General features: G+C 47.2%; 1 protein-coding gene across 7 annotated transcripts in view; it reads left to right on the top strand.

Moving 5' to 3' along the window:
• MTCL1 (microtubule crosslinking factor 1) overlaps window positions 1-16309 on the top strand; it is a 122541-nt gene that overhangs the window by 61944 nt on the left and 44288 nt on the right. For 6 of the 7 annotated variants that reach the window (XM_032397861.1, XM_032397860.1, XM_032397862.1 and 3 more), the window contains exons 4-6: window positions 8422-8481; window positions 13153-14490; window positions 15609-15740. In XM_032397861.1, the coding sequence (XP_032253752.1) occupies window positions 8422-8481; window positions 13153-14490; window positions 15609-15740 (1530 nt within the window). The remainder of the gene's footprint in view (window positions 1-8421; window positions 8482-13152; window positions 14491-15608; window positions 15741-16309) is intronic. The other variant, XM_032397865.1, reaches the window with a different exon arrangement.

Raw genomic sequence — 16309 nt, 5'->3', positions numbered from 1 at the left:
TGCCTCCAGGACAGACGCGGGTCAGCAAGTCAGCCTCGGCTTGGTCAGGGAGCCTCTCCAAGAGGAAGCCTTCCCCTGGGGAGGTGATTAGAATCTCAGATCCATTTGCTATCCCCAGATGTCTATTAGGCCCTCCTTTGTCCTCTGTGTGAAAATATATTTGATGATCTCCAGCAGCACAGAGCTAATCCTGCCTGGGGGCTAATCCCTTAGCTTAATTTCCTCTCAGTCTCACTTGAGGGCTGAAGGTCCATCAGTCTTGTGCCTTGCTTCCAGGGGAGACCAGGCCAAAAAAACATAGTATTAGGTTTAGTGGGTGTGTTTGCATTTTGGGTCAGTTCTCTTATCCTTAAAATATAAGGATTTTTCTGATTTGAAAAAGTAATATATAATCATTTTGACTGTTAGAGAGAAATAAAAAAAATACATAAGGAAAAACATGAAGTCACCTGTAATGCTGCTGCCGATTGCTAAGATCTGTTAGCATTTTAGTGTATTTGCTTCTAAATATTTCAAAGACAAAAGTATTTAATCTTGATGAGATAATTAAATTTATGTTTTTATCCTACATCTCAAAGATTGGCATTTTATGAAAAACTTTAGTATTTTAACTTTATTTAAACTTTAGATTTTTAGTAATCATAATTTTTAATGGCTGTATAATATTATATCAACTGTTTTCAGTGAAATTGGGTATTTATGTGCATAATTTTTTTTCCAACACTATGGAAATTTTCAAACATATAGTGAACACCTGTATACTCACCATCTAAATTCTGCATTAACATTTTACAATACTTGATGATTTATATATTTATCTAGCCATCTATTTATCTATTAACCCATCTTATTTTTTTGAAAATGTAGGCACCAATTCACTTTCCTTAAATATACATTATTAACCAGAACTTAATTTTTGCTTATACTTTTTTTTTGAGTTAATTTATGTATATTGAAATGCACAGATCTTAAATTTATATTCACTGAGTTTTGACAAATGTGTGCATACATTTTAATAGTGTAACAGCACACTCTATTATTTAGAACTGTAACTCAGAGTCAATTTAGAAGGTCCAAAGGGTGTTATGGCTGGTTATTATGAAATATACCACAGGTAATTCAGAACTTTTTCATGTGCTCTTTTTTTCAAAAGCTGAACAAAGTACTAAATATTTTCTTACGTTACATGCACCTGAAAAAAAATGAGTGATCAATTTTCTCCGAAAAGGGAGCAGTGTTTTAATATATCATTTATTTGTATTTTTTGGCTTTTCTTTTTTAAAAGTAAGCTCTACACCCAGTGTGGGGCTCAAACTCATGACCCCAAGGTCAAGAGTCACACCAGCCAGGCACCCCGGCTTTGTTTTGTTTTTCAAAGTACTTCTAACTTTTTTGTATTATTTTGTTAGACTGGAAAATAACCTGCCTCTCTCAATGGACTATTATATTTTTTCCAGACCAGTGGGAGCCAGGAACAGATTATTATTAATAAGACACAAACCTAATCTTCAGTTCTGATTGGCAAATAGTATACATTTTTATAGATTTTCAACTTTTATGAATGCCCAAGGGCCACTTATTTGTCACCTACTAGGTGAGTCCGTAGAAGCTTCTGAAATACAGATTCTAATTCAATATTTCATGTACTGCTTGGTGGTGTTGCTGAGTGCCTAGATGTATGTGTGCACACTGGGAATTCCTATAATTTGGGGGAAGGACACCTTATCTTTTTTTTGTACCATCATCGTTTTGGTCTTGCGATGGTCATGATTTTCCTTTTTCTGTTTGCATATTAATGATAATTTACACTGTGGCTTTATCACCTTCAGTTTCATTTATTTTGTGTTTGGCTGAGACTACTGTGTTGTAGTATGTTTTAGCCACAATTTTCCAATTCCTAGGCCTCAGGATGAATGTCTCTGGGGCTTAAAATGCATCAACCAGCCCCTACTGCAAAGCAAATATGTGTCACGTTGCCCAAATGTGCACAAGCAGCAACCTGCCATTTTTATCACCATGTTCTCTTCCCAAGAGAAAGTGGCATTTAGTAGGCAGCCTGGGTGTGCTGGTGGTCTCTGTCCCTCCCAGGTGGGTCTCGCAGCCTGGACAGTGTGGCTTGTGGCCAGGCTGTTCTCCTTCTGGCCTTCTCCCTCTTTGCCTTGGGTGCTGGGATCCAAACCAACTCTGACTTTTATGTCTATACCCTTCTTCAGCCAGAGCGTCTCAGTATAGTCTCCTCTTCTCCTCACTTACTTTGTGGTATTTTGTCCTCTGATAATAGTTTCTGTCTTTTCCATATAAGGACCTGTGCTGTCTGCAGCCTCAGATCCTCAGAAACCCAGTGCCAACAAATATTTCATGGCCATGAGGTACCTCGTGAGCATAGCAGTTTGCAACCATTCTGGTAATAGTTCTTTGTGCTCTTTCGCTAGAGAAAGGAGAGACTCTTTGTTTGAGAAGACTCAGCAATTTGGGGCTCAAAAACCTCAAGAAAACAAAAAGAAAAGCAGCCCAAATTGGCAGATTGGGCTGTCAGAGGCACAGAGGGCAGCCTGGAGGGTCTCAGGGCTGTGACTGTGAATGAGAGGGTGGAGTCAGGCTTAGGTTGGAGCCCCATCTCTGAGTTTGTGGCATCTTGAAACATCACCTAACTTCTGTGTTTTCTCATCTGTTAATCAGTGATAATAATGCATGCCTCTCAGGGCTTTTGTGAGGATGAGATTAGATCAGACACATAAAGAAGTTTAGTGGGGCACCTGAGTGGTTCAGTCCCTTGAGCATCTGACTCTTGATTTCGGCTCAGGTCATGATCTCAGGGTCGTGGGATCAAGCCCCATGTCAGGCTCTACACTCAACGGGGAGTCTGCTTGAGATTCTCCCTCTCCCTCTGCCCCTGCCCCATAATTAAAAGGGAGGGAGGGAGGAAAAAAAGGAGGGAGGGAGGAAGGAAGAAGGAAGGAAGGAAGGAAAGAAGGAAGGAAGGGTGAGTTTAGCATTGCCCCTGGAGTGAGTATGTGCCCAACAAATGGTAATTGTTAAATATCCATCATTATTCTCCCAAACGGCCAAGGAGAAAGTGTTTCTGCCCAGTTGTGGCCATGGAGGGTGTGAATCCAAGGGGGGCTGTGTTTACAGGGCCCTGCAGTGTAGCAGTGTGCAGTAGACTTCAGCTGAATGGTGTGATGGGAATCCGTCTCCCTGGGAGCCACTTGTCTAGAGGCAAGTGAAGAGAAGGAAGAGTAAAAGGTATCTACCAGCCAGGACCTGGTGCTTCTAACTGAAGGAGAAGCTAATAAGTCTTATCCTTCACATCTTGTAACACTTAAGTGAGGACTAATGTGGGTGAGAGAATCTTGGTAACTTTCTCCTAAACAGAAAGAAGGCCTATGCACTTCATTTTCTTACTCTGATTTTATAAGCACGTGTGCTGTAAATCAGCCCCAAAAACTTAAAAAACTTTCTAAATAATAAGGGTCTGTAAGAATTCTGAAAGTCGTCTGCCTACATCTGTACCCTCCTTCCCATCCTCACTCATGATTCACAGCATCCTAATTTTTGACTCTTTTTATTACCAATCTAAATTTTAAGCCCAAAGCCTGTCTCTGAAACACTTAAGCAATTGAGAGCATGCTTGTTTTTTTTCTGAAATTGCCTGGAAGAAACTGGCTGACTTAAAATAGGAAACATTAAGAAATGACTTGAAAGTCCAAATAATTGCCTAACTTCATATTTTATTTAATCATTTTCAGTACTCAGCAAATGCATCAGCCTTAGATGGATTCAATTTGGAGTTAGAAACTCAAGTTTTCCCCCTTTTAATAGGAATTTAGAGTTGATTTGCTGGCAGTTGGCCAGAATAAAAAGAAAGAGTCGAATGAATCAGCAGGCAAGTCCCCCATTCTGGGTTCAGTTTATTTGATGGTCAACATTTTCCTCTTTTTCTTATTGTTTCTTGGAAGAGATTCTCCACTGGATCTCTGAATCATCTAGAGAAATGAACTGGCCATGAATCACGTGCACACAAATCATCCTACACCCAGGGTCCCTTGGCCAGTATACCCAAAGCACTCAGCTCTCTGCCCTGGATGAGACTCGCAGCAGGTGAGCCTGGGAAGACACCGTACCCCAGGCTGGGGGCCTTGTGACCCCATGGCAGTCGGTGAGGGAGCCAGATGCCAGGGACCTGCAGTACAGTGGGGCACCTGGCAGGTTTCCTCACTCCTCAGGGGGTTTCCTGGTCTTTTAAAACAATATACATATAGATTATACATATATAGGTTATACCTGAAGTGCTGGGCTAATAAAAACAATGTCAGCCTACAGAAAGAGATCCAAGAACCTGGTAAATAATTTATGATAAAACACCACTGCAATCCTACATAGGAGATCAGTGATGGCCTCTTTTCTCTGACCTGTTTAATAATTTCCTCATGTTTTTTTTTTTTTAATTGTAAAGGAAATAGTATTCACTGTAGGTAATTTGGAGACTATAAAAAGCCACAAAAAAGAAAATGAAAATCACTCGTAATTCTATCACCTGAGGATGAACACTGTTAACACTTGATATCTGTTTCTCCAGTCTGCTTTTCTAACATATCTGTATTTATATTTTATTAGATGTAAATTGAAATTACAAAATACGTGATGTTTGCAACCTGTGTTTTTCTTTTAATGCGTTGTATTTCCCGAATCTTTAAGTATTCTTCAAAAACATAATGTTAACACCCTCCACAGTACTCACTCACTATTATAAAAGGTAGTGTGATCAGCATTCTTACCCATAAATCTTCTCTCGGTATCTCTGCATGTTTCCTTAGGCCAGCAGAAATTATTTTGTTCTTGTTTCCTTTCTTATTGTCTGACTCTCCACACTCTCATGACAGCTCCTTAGAAATAAGGACTTGTCACTCTGTTGCTCAGACAAGGCAACATAGTAGATGCTGGATTAACACTGGGTGAGTCAAGGCCATCTTAGTCATGGGAATTTAGCCGATTCTTTCCAGAAGTGGAATTCTCAGCTCACAACGTGTGCATTTGCCTGGCTCAGTTGCCTACCTGAAATGCTGTGGGAGTCCCCACTCTCACTGATCTGGATGGAAGTGCCCACCTCTGTGGACACTTGCTAACGCATATGTCTTTTGGTGTCATATGTCTTTTGGTCTGTAAACCTCTCAGTGAAAAAATGATATTTTATTTCAATTGCTAGTAATCATGTGTTTGTTGGCCCTTTAATTCTTTAAAGTGGTTTTCCTGTTGCTTGCAAAATATTACTCTTTTGTCTGTCTTGCACTAGAAAAATCTTTTTTTTTCCATTTTGTCATTTGCTTTTTAATACTGTAATTTTTTTTTGGATACATAAAAATTTAAAATCTTACCGATCCACTTGATCAATCTTTTCCTTGGATGTTTTGGCTTTTGTTTCTGTGTTTATAAAGGCTAGGCCCCAAGAACAAACAGAAATTAGTCCCTTTTCTTTCTTGTTCCTTTATGATTCCTTACATCTAGATTTTTAATTCATCTGGAATTTTTTTTTGATACCTTGTATTGATCTTGCTTTTTTTTTCCGTGCTAGCCAATTGTTTCTCCAGCATATACCAAATAACCCATTCTTTCCCTCATTTTTCAAATGCTACCTGTATCACTTGTTAAAATCTCATATACTCTCAAATTTATTTCTGAGCTTTCTGTTTTGTTCCATTTATCTGACTATTTTTGTACCAGCACCAAACCATTATATTGTATTTCTACACCTAATAGTGCAAACGGACTGTCATTATTCTTCCTCTTCAAAGTGTTCTTGGCTGTTTTTACCAATTTATTTTTCTAGGTCAGAGGTCAGCAAACTTTCTGAAAAGAGCCAGATAGTAAATGCTGGGGGCTCTGCAGGCCATTGTCACTGCTACTCAGCTGTGCTTCTGTAGTACAAAGTAGAAATAGACAGTAATACACAAGGCTGTGTTCCAGCGAAACCCATTTATAAAACAGGCTGTGGGGTGATTTGTCCTGAAGGCCTTAGTTTCCCAGCCCCTGTTTGAGATGAATTTTTGAGTCATTGTGTCAAATCTTTCCATATTCTTACCTCCCTCACATATACACAAATAACATTTGTGTGTGAGTATATGTGTGTGTGTATGTGTACACACACTAATAAATACTTTTTGTGTATATATTACATTATATATATGGAAGGAAAGAGGAATTTGGTTAGTATGACATCATACTTACAATGATGTGGGAGAAATGTGACATCTTGATAAAATAGGGTCTTTCCCTTGGACAGCATCAAGCATTCCTTTATGTCCAGCACCAAAATTGTATGGTTTCTTTCACAGAGGTCCTGCCAATTTCTGGTTAACTTTAATCTTTGCGTTGTTTTTCATTGTAGTTGAAACCGTGACTGGGATCTGTGCTGGGGATCCCACGGCCCCCCACCTGTTCCATGATTCGCTAGAAGGATCACAGGACTCCAAGGCAGTTGTATTCAAGGCTCAGCAAGGGGAAAGACCCATCAAGCGGGTGGGAGGAATCTGTGCACAGACAGGCTCCCCATTGGCTGCCTCCCAGCAGGAGGGCTCACCCAGGTCCTTCCTCCCCCTACCACCCCCTCAGATGCAACACCATAATTCTCCTGTCTCCACTTCTGGCTTTCATCTGACTTCCAGATGATTTCCTTTCGGATATGCAGAACGTCCTTTGCGTTCACTGGGGGAGCGTGATGCAGTGCAGGGTGCTTGCAGAGCGCAGGCTCACTGCACTGACCTGGGCCCCAGAATTAAATCCCATAGGCTGAAGCCTTCCTTGGGAATGGTTTCTCTCCCCTGCTTCTTTATGGAAACTCTTCTCTAGTGAATCATCAGAAGTGTTCATCTCATTCAGCTCATTCCAATCAAAGAAACTGCTTTGTTGCAGTGTGAAGAATCTTGGAAAGCCTACAGACTCTGGATGGTAAATCTCAAGCCCTTCTTAAGACAGGCTTAACAACCTGTTGAAAGAGGCTGGTTCTCTTTGTAGTTTGGCCCTGCTTTTACCAAAAAGGCTAAAGGAAACAAAGCTGCTTCTGCAGTGGGGTTCAGCAATCTGTTTCCACACACCCTGCCTTGGCTGGCCCAGGAGTACCCACACTCCATGCTGATTCTGTAACCTCACCCTCTCTCAATTACCGTTTTTTTCTCCAGGGCTCTGGCCTCCTAGAGGCTAAGGGGCGGCTGGAATTTTAATTGTTTCATAACCCCGAAATTCATCCAGTAAATGGCACTCCCTGGCCTTCTGTGAGTGAGGCACTTTGAATGTAAACAGAACTGAATTCATTACCTTAGGTCTGACCCTGATGTAAGTAACTTGCGTGGGAGCCTCCCTCCCAGGCTGTTTGGGCAGGGTGGGTTGCAGCAAAGGAATGTGCAGAGAGGCTCTGAGCCCCCTTGAGATGAACTCCCAGAGGATCCAAGGTTCCAGGTCTGTGCCTGGTGCCTCATGTAGGGCAAGGCTGCAGAGGGGAGGGGGCAGCTGTCAGGGAGAACCCCTTCCCACTCACAGGCTTGCTGGGGTCTGAATGAGAGCCGGCAAGTCTTAAACTTTCCAAATCGCCTTCTCCTGGCTTATCTCAGGATTCCGTTCATCTTTTCAGGTTTCACATACTTTTGTCTCCCCCCTAGGATGCTTCTCGATCTGCTGGCCAGTTCTTTCAGTCTTCATAGCTTACTTTAGCAGGGACTGTCTTGGCTCCCTGCTATTCCATTTCAGACATCCCTGGCCCTTTTATTTATATTCATGTTTGTATTTCAGACACATTTCTTGCTGATAGGAGGCAGAGGTGCACTGCACCGTATGTAAAACTAGGCAGGGACCCAGCCCACTGAAGGGACACAGCCACAGCCACGTCACATGAATAACTTATGGACTTACAAGAACTTGAAGATGTAGGTTTAGTCATGAATTGAAGGGGGCTGCGTTGCAACCTGGATTAGGTTTTCTCCATAAACACAGGCCACCCTTCTCTCCCTTCCTACCACTGTGTTATCTGGTCATTTACCCATAGGCACTCAGGAAGCACCAATTAATTTTGGTATTTGCCCCCAAAAAACATAATTAGGAAGGTAAAGCAGCTCCAGAAATATTACATATCTGTTTTCAAAATTTTCTACCATCTTCCCTCCACTATTATCCACAAATTATCCAAACCACCCTCCCTTCTCATTAAACTGAATAATTGAGGAATACTCCAAATACAATCATGAGGGTTCAGAGGCCTAGCCAAGCCTATTCAACAGCATTTAAACATTGACTCTAAGTGGTTCCTTGATTCCAGTGGAAAAAAAAAAGCGCCTCCATCCATTGTGTTTATCCCCTACCAGTGGGGATGGTGTGAGCCTGGTGCCTGCATGTGACCCCTCTGTAACAGAATGTCCCTTGGACCTATTTCAGAGTTCCCTGAAAAGAAGAGGCAGCCGGGAAACGTACAAAGAAAAGAAAACCCTTAACCAGGTAAGCAGAGGGATCCTTCTCATGTTACAGCTCCTCAAGGGGCAATCACCTCATTCTGAATTGTCTCAAAAGCATTAGCATTGCCTTTAAAATATTCAAAGAAACATTACTTGCCAAAAAATGGGGACTCACTCAAAACTTCCACAGGGTGAAAACGTTCACTCTAAACCACCAGCTCCTCTGTTTTGTTTCTCACACTGATGAGCTGGTGACGTCTTCAAGAAAGACAAGAACAAATGGACTCTGTGAAACATAATTTGGTGTAATTCAGGGCTCTCTGGTAGTACTCACAACTGGTGAAACGTATTCTGGCCTTCAAAGTCATTCACACAGTAAAATAATACAGCTACTGTGGTGTTGGGTCATTCATAAGGCATTGTTTTCAGTGTTGGGTTGTGTTTTTTTGTTTTTTTTTTTGTTTTTGTTTTTGTTTTAATGTGCAAGCTGAACAGTATCCCAAACTGTCCTAATTGAACGTGCCGTGTTCTCTCCGGGGGATGGTAAAAGCATCACCCTTTCCGTGTACACAGTTTGTGTTCTGCAGAAATGCCTGAGCTCTTCTGAACACTTGCTTTACTAGATTCCTTACTTTTTTTTTTTTTTGGAAAAAAAATGAATGCTGCTGGTATTAGGTATCAGAGAGAACAAAGGCAGGAGTGGGTGTCAGCTCCCCGAGCTCTCAGAGCAAGTAGTAATTAGAGAGGCGCAAGAAGTCCGGCTAACCAAGAGCTCCGCCGGCCTGCCCTGTGAACTCCACCCTCGATCTGCTTTGTTGTGCCCTTAGCCAAACTCACTGATGCCCGGAATGTCCTTCAAGGAGGACTGGGCCATGGGAACAGCGGGAATGCCCAAGATTAACCTTTCTTCTCTGCCCTTGCTCCTCTCCTCATCTCACTTGGCGCCCGCTAATAACGGGGAAATAAAAAACTGCAGTCCCTGGGCTGGGGGCTTGGAACCTCCTGGGCTTCGAGGATGTCTCAGCTTCCTGGCTCTTGAGCAGGGCAGATCTCCCTTAGGAGGGTAAGCACTTCCCCGTTCCGGACTGAGCGGCATGGCGCCGCGTTCACCGGGGGGTCGCTTGGGCTGAGAACGGCCGCCGCTGCCCCTGGCAGGCTCTCAGAACTCCTCCGGGCACCGGGAATGTGTTACGTTCCCCCTCCGCCTGCGCTATCATTGAGAAAAAGGAGTATTCTGTCCAGCAGAGTGGTGGACCCGAGCGCCTTGGAAACTGCAGGTCTGCAACCAAAACTCAGAGGAAACCGGCACCCCGGCGCAAGGTAGGAACGCGAGTAGTCAGCGCTTGGGGTGCTGGCTAGATGTCAGACTTGCAAGCCAAAGAATATATACCCAGAGCGATATATTTTTGCTGCTTGACAAGGCCTTTCCGGCTGCTGGTGGTGGTGGTGGTCCCCTGTGTGTCCTCCTCTCTGTGCTGTGCTTGCCTTCTCTGCCTGTGACAGGACCCGTGTGGTGTGGAAAGTTGGGACCGTCTGCTTTCATACTGCATTCCCGGAGCTATCTGATGATCTCTTGAAACCAGAGCTTGATATCCTTCAGCTTAGGATTCAGCCTAGACCCCTCCCCTGGAATTTTGGCAGGGTTTTAGAAAGTGTGTGGTTCCAAGATCAGATGGGGACCCAGCCTCCTGCTGCTCCAGCTGAGGCTGTGATTCCCCATCTTATGAGAAGGAGTGGCCCCCTGCCCCCAGAACAGGCTGAGCCTGGCTCCCTGGGCCTCCTCTCTCCCACCCCGCCCCTCCCCCCGCTGGGCCCTGGCAGGCGCAGCGCCCAGCTCCAACCGCCTGGACCAGCGTGAGCAAGTCTGACCCTTTCGCTAAATGCACACACTCTCTTGGCTTAAAAGATTGTCTTTGGAAAACTGCTTTAACATTGGTGGCAGGTCTGGTGTCGTTCATGGGTGTTGAGTAAAAACGATAGCATGCTTGAATTGCGTCAGAATTCCTGGTGTATGTGTAGTTTCTAAGGAACAAGAAGACTTTTCGGATACTTTATCAGTCCTCAGGTAATCTATGAATCAGACCCTCCTTAGGGTGTGTTGTAGAATCTTCTTTAACGGACTGGGGGGTCTAGCTAGGTTCAGGAAGAAGGAAGAGAACAGTTCTGGTTTTAGTCAGACTTGGGAGTGGTGGTTGGGGGAGGGGGGTTTGAGGTTTAAAGTTTCTAGAAATCAAGGTGATGTGAGGGCTCTTTGGGATTGTCTACCCTGAGCACTTAGAGCTGAGCGTTTCAGAACCATTGGGTAAGGCCGGCGTTCTGCAGGCCACTCAGAGATCCTACTCCTTTTCTCAGTTTCTCAGTTCAACTTTTGTGGGGAGGACCCTCAGGGAAGATCACCTGAGACTCCCAGATCTTGGTCTGAGACCAAAACCTCCTGAGCTATGCAGGTAACGCTGCCCCTTGTCTGTGCATTTCCAGCCTCTTCTCCCACTGACCAGGGCCTCAGGAGCTGCAGGTTTCTATGGAAGTGCGTGGGGGTGGGGCATTGATCACAGCAGGTGGTCCTGCCCATTCCTGGGTCTGCCCAGGCTCCAGGTGGGCAGATGGTGGCGTTCCCTTTGGGCTGGCGACATTCTCTTCCACAAAATCAGCTGCTGTCCTCAGGCACAAAGGCGGATTCTGTGCTTCAGGGTGGAGACAGGATCATTTAGGTGATTTTGGACAAAGGACACACCGCTGGCTATGAAGTGGAATGTTGGGGCTGAGGGCATGGGCTGTCTCCCATCCTAGGCTTTTCACTCCCAAATTAATCCATTTACAAAGTGTTGACAGTCTGTCTCCATTGGTATTTATGTTTGCTTATTTAAACTCTGTTCCTTCATGTGAACTGCAGAGCCCTCTCTGTGTATTTGGATGCGTAGACTTCTTGCAGATCTATGTTTATCAAATAATTGAAAGGGTGCTTTTGATCTGTTCTTGAAAGTTTTAAGGAACTGGGGTCATTTAAAAGTAACGTGCCAGTTTCTGGTACATAGTGGATTCTCAGTATTCACTGAAAGAATGAACGAATCAACAAACAAGTATGCTTTACCCTTAGTCTTAGGATTATATACATCTTTTATAGCCCCGTGGCACTGGCTCACAGTTGGCCTTAGATTTTTCCTTGAGTCTTCCCTGTCACATCATTTTTTTTTTCCTTCTATATGGGTTTGGGGCGCAGGAGGAAGGATCGAGGCAGGGTAGAAGGAAGACAGTTGGGAGGCACCAAGGTGGGTATTTCTATATCTTGCGACCCAATGGTGAGTGTGCAGCAAGACCATGGCAGAGAATGAGCCCTGTTCTCTGAGTGTGAAAGCTGCCTCTAACTCCCCTAGACCATTTGAACACAAACAATGACCTGAAAGTTCATTCTCCCCCAGAGGGTTGACATGTTCGGAGACTGGTTTGATGCCTCTCCCTCCCTGGGGGCTGATGGAGTCTGGCTACCATGGACCATGTTGTTGAGTCTCTCTGGGGGATGGGGAACTCTTTGCCAAAATCTTTGTCCCCACAACAGCCTTTTGAAACTTGTGATAGCCAATCAGAGAGGAATGATTCATGAAATCGGTCATTTTTCCCATTCACCGAATGGGACTAGTGAAACATTTGTGCAGGCCCACATCAGAGTTCATATAGTTCCCGGGCATTGAGATCTGCCCTGGGAAGGCCCAGTCAGCTTTCCAAACGGTCCATAGCATGCCTCCAGGACCTCAGCCAAGCGGTGTGGCCTTTTAGTAGCAGGGAGTCTGCTTTGGTGACCCTCCAGAGTCCTCTAGTGATTCCAGTGAGAACCTTTTCTCTGGTTCTGAAACCCCTAACTCTGGCCTTGGGTTTCTGAGTTTCATTTCCTGCTGTGTTACAGCAAGTAAGGGGGTGGAACAGAAGCAAAGACTCTGACGTTGCCCTTGCCTGGTGAAAGGTTGCGAGTAACCTGGGTGTTAGGTCTGCGGTAACAGTTCATCTTAACCACAAGAGCGTGGTACTTACTCTACACCACAGCTTCCAAAGCCCCCTCCTGCCTGTTATCCCATGTCCTTGTCCTCGTGTCATCCTTGTGATACGCTGGGGGTGGGGAGACCAGAGGAGGAGTAGAGGTGATTGCCACATCTCAGTGTCTCAGCAAATCAGTACAATGATCAGGGCCTCCCCATCCTGGCTTACCTGTGGGCTGCTGGCCACTTTAGGTGAGGGAGGTCCACACTGGAGGAAGTGAGTGGCAGCAGGTAGAAGTAGCTACTGACGCCTGTCAGCTGTACCAGGCTTAGTGAGCGGTTCTGGCATCTCTCACTGGTGCTGGTGATTAGTCGGATTGGACCCACAAAGTAAGGAGGGACCGCCGCGTTGCTAACAGGCACTGGGTCTCATGTCATTCTGCGTCCTCTGCACTCATCATCTGTACCATGGATTCCATGTGCATGTTTTTCCCAAACGAATTGTTTGGTTTCTTTGGTTTCTGTGACAAAGCCACAGACCGTAGGCCTTTGCAGTGTCTGCCCCATGAAGGCCTGGGCTCATGTCGGCATTGTCTTGGCTCCTTTGACCTGGAACTCGACACACTGTTGTAAAGATCATGGTTTTGTGTGTGTGTGTGTGTGTGTGTGTGTTGGGGGCGAGGTGTGAGGGAAATCACCACAAACACGAACATGTGGTATTTTTAAATGTTCTCTCTTGGCAGGATGACAGTGCTGATTTGAAGTGCCAGCTTCAGTTTGCCAAAGAGGAAGGCTCCCTGATGCGTAAGAAGATGGCCAAGCTGGGGAGGGAGAAGGACGAGCTGGAACAGGAGCTCCAGAAGTACAAGGCCCTGTATGGAGACGTGGACAGCCCTCTCCCCACGGGGGAAGCGGGTGGGCCGCCCAGCACCAGGGAGGCCGAGCTGAAGCTGCGGCTGAAGTTGGTGGAGGAAGAGGCCAACATCTTGGGCCGGAAGATCGTGGAGCTGGAGGTGGAGAACCGAGGCCTCAAAGCAGAGATGGAGGACCTGCGGGTCCAGTATGAGCGAGAGGGTACAGGCCGGGACCACATGGCAAGCATTCCTACCTCACCCTTCGGCGACTCCCTGGAGTCCTCGACGGAGCTCCGCCGGCACCTGCAGTTCGTGGAGGAGGAAGCGGAGCTGCTCCGGAGGTCCATATCCGAGATCGAAGACCACAACCGGCAGCTGACGCATGAGCTGAGCAAGTTCAAGTTTGAGCCCCGGCCGGAGCCAGGGTGGCTGGCGGAGGGCATGGGCAAGGGCGCGGCCAGCGGGGCCCCTCTGCAGGAGGAGCTCAAGTCGGCGCGGCTGCAGATCAACGAGCTGAGTGGGAAGGTGCTGAAGCTGCAGTATGAGAACCGGGTGCTGCTGTCCAACGTGCAGCGCTATGACCTGGCTGCCCACCTGGGCCTGCGCGCCCCGAGCCCCCGGGACAGCGACGCGGACAGCGACCAGGGCAAGAAGGAGAGCGACGGGGAGGAAGGCCGCCAGCCCCAGCCTAAGCGGGAGGGCCCTATTGGCGGCGAGAGCGACTCAGAGGAGATGTTCGAGAAGACGTCGGGCTTTGGCAGCGGAAAGCCGTCGGAGGCAAGTGAGCCGTGTCCGGCCGAGCTCCTGCGGGTCAGGGAGGACACCGAGTGCTTGGCAACCATAAAGCACGAGGCCGAGCGGCTTGAGCGGACCGTGGAGCGCCTCATCACGGACACCGCCGGCTTCGGCGACAACGTGGGGCTGCGAGGCAGTGGCGAGGCCTCACTGGGGCCTGACGTCCAGGGGGCAGGGGAGACGGGCGAGACAGGCAAGAAGGAGCCCCCACTGCTGGGGACCATCAACTCGAGGATGAAGGCTTTTAGGAAGGAGCTGCAGGCCTTCCTGGAGCAGGTGAACAGGCTCGGGGACGGCCTGAGGGAGCGCCTGGAAGACCTGTCCCCCTTGCCCCACCTCACAGAGTCTTCCAGCTTTCTCTCCACTGTGACCTCCGTGTCCCGGGACTCCCCCGTCGGGACCCTGGGGAAGGAGCTGGTCCCGGACCTGCAGGTAAGGGGGCTCCTGGCTCTGCCTCCCTGCTCCGTTTTGCTCTTCCTCCTTCTTGCTGGCATTGCTGCACTTGAACTCATCCTGCTCACGGCTGCTTGGTTATGATTTCAAACCTGCATTGTACTAAAGCCTCAAGTGTCAACCAAATCCTTTCTATTGGTTGGGTTTCTGTTTTTTTTTTTTTTTTTTTTTTGTTTTCTTTTTTTTCCTTTTTTTCTTTTTCCTTTTTCCTCTCTTTTTTTTTTTTTTAACTGCGCCGCTGCTCTTGGCTTAGAGGCCCTCCCTCATGACACAAGGCTCACCCCAATGGCAGCGATAGGGATCGACGCAATCCGTCCTTTTTCCTTTTTCCTTTTTTTTTGGTGTCTCAAATGACCAGCTATCTTGATGAAGAAGCAGAGGAGTTTAAAACAAAGTACAAACTCATTTCACAGTCAGGACACTTAGCAGACTGGCTCAGGAGCATGTGCATCCCTACCTGGGTTGATGGCCAGAGGGACGCAGTGCAGGTCCGAAAGGCCCTAGGCAGCCAGGCCCACCCGCTCCCACTGGAAGATGAGCCAGAATGGGGAGAGGAGCCGGCCCGGGAGAAGGATGGCGCTGACGGAGAAAGTAGCTTCCCTCCCCAAGCCGAGGGTGAGGGCGGAGTGGAGTGGCCCTCCAAGGACTGCTTTCCTATGCATCGCCCTTGGGTGCATGACCCAGCTGCCGCCTGGATTATGGCTTTTGCTGCTCGACCACAAGCGAGGAAGGAGGAGCCTTGTTTCCGTATCCTTCATGGGTAGTGTGCCTGCGGTTGAGTCTTTGATTCACGCATCCCCATTGCATGCGCCTCATAACCAGTGTTCTGCCTTCTTCCCCCCTCTGTTTCTCTTGTTTGCTTTTCAGATCTTTCAGCCATTGTTTTGCTCATCCTCATTTTGGTTCTGTTCTCGTCCCTCTCGTATGGCACTGTGTCTGTTCATGCTTTTCCTCGTCCGGTGGTGGTTTCCATCGTCTACCTTACATATTTTTGTTTTCTTCAGCACCTCCCCTCCCTGCCCCACCCCTCTTCTCCTTTGTTGTTTATTTAAAATTAAAAACAAAACAAATCCAAATCCCTCCCATGCACCTAACAGTCCAAACTGAGAGGTCAGCCGGAGTGGCAGCCGGGGCAGGAGCGCGGGGATGAGCCGGAGCCGCTGCACCGCCGAGCCGACGGGGACGCTGGGAGCTGCCGGCTGGGAGGCCAGAGCTGCTTCAGTCTAGAGGTCAGCGACCACCTGGCCCCACCGGCCAGCAACCCCTGCCCTCCCAACCCTCCTTTGGCTGTGTGGCTGGCTGTGTGGTGTTTCCTACCTGGGTCCAGGGCCCTTAAGGGACATGGTGGGCGGGTATGGAACCAGGCGGGACTCCGCCGAAATCAGAGTCCATTGCATGCAACTGGAATGGGAGGGTCCGCACAGGGTGAAGGCGGGCAACCGCCAGCTCCCCTTGTCAGACAAGCATCCTCCTGCCTGTGGACGCCTGGAAACACAGCAAGGCATAGGGGACTGATTCGTGAGTGTTACGTAGCTTTCTGTCAAGCAGGAAAGAAAACAGGCATGAAAACTAAGCACTGTCTTTGCTGGGCTGGAGGAAACTGTCCTTCCCTGTGTCTCATGTGGCCTGTCCTGTAGTTTCCAGTGACAGGGCTCCAGCCAGTGGGCAGAATCAGGGCGTGCACTCCCAACCTGGGGGCTCGGCGGCAGCATTCTCTGTTGCCATAGCAACCTCTTGTCAACAAAGCTCCCAGCCCCCATAAAGGCTACCAGAGGGACTCCATCATATGAAACAGTTG

The sequence above is a fragment of the Phoca vitulina genome, unplaced genomic scaffold (genome assembly GCF_004348235.1).
Source record: "Phoca vitulina isolate PV1807 unplaced genomic scaffold, GSC_HSeal_1.0 scaffold105, whole genome shotgun sequence".
Lineage (NCBI taxonomy): Eukaryota > Metazoa > Chordata > Mammalia > Carnivora > Phocidae > Phoca > Phoca vitulina.
The sequence above is the reverse complement of the archived record's forward strand: the minus strand, read 5'-3'. Positions and strand labels throughout refer to the sequence as shown.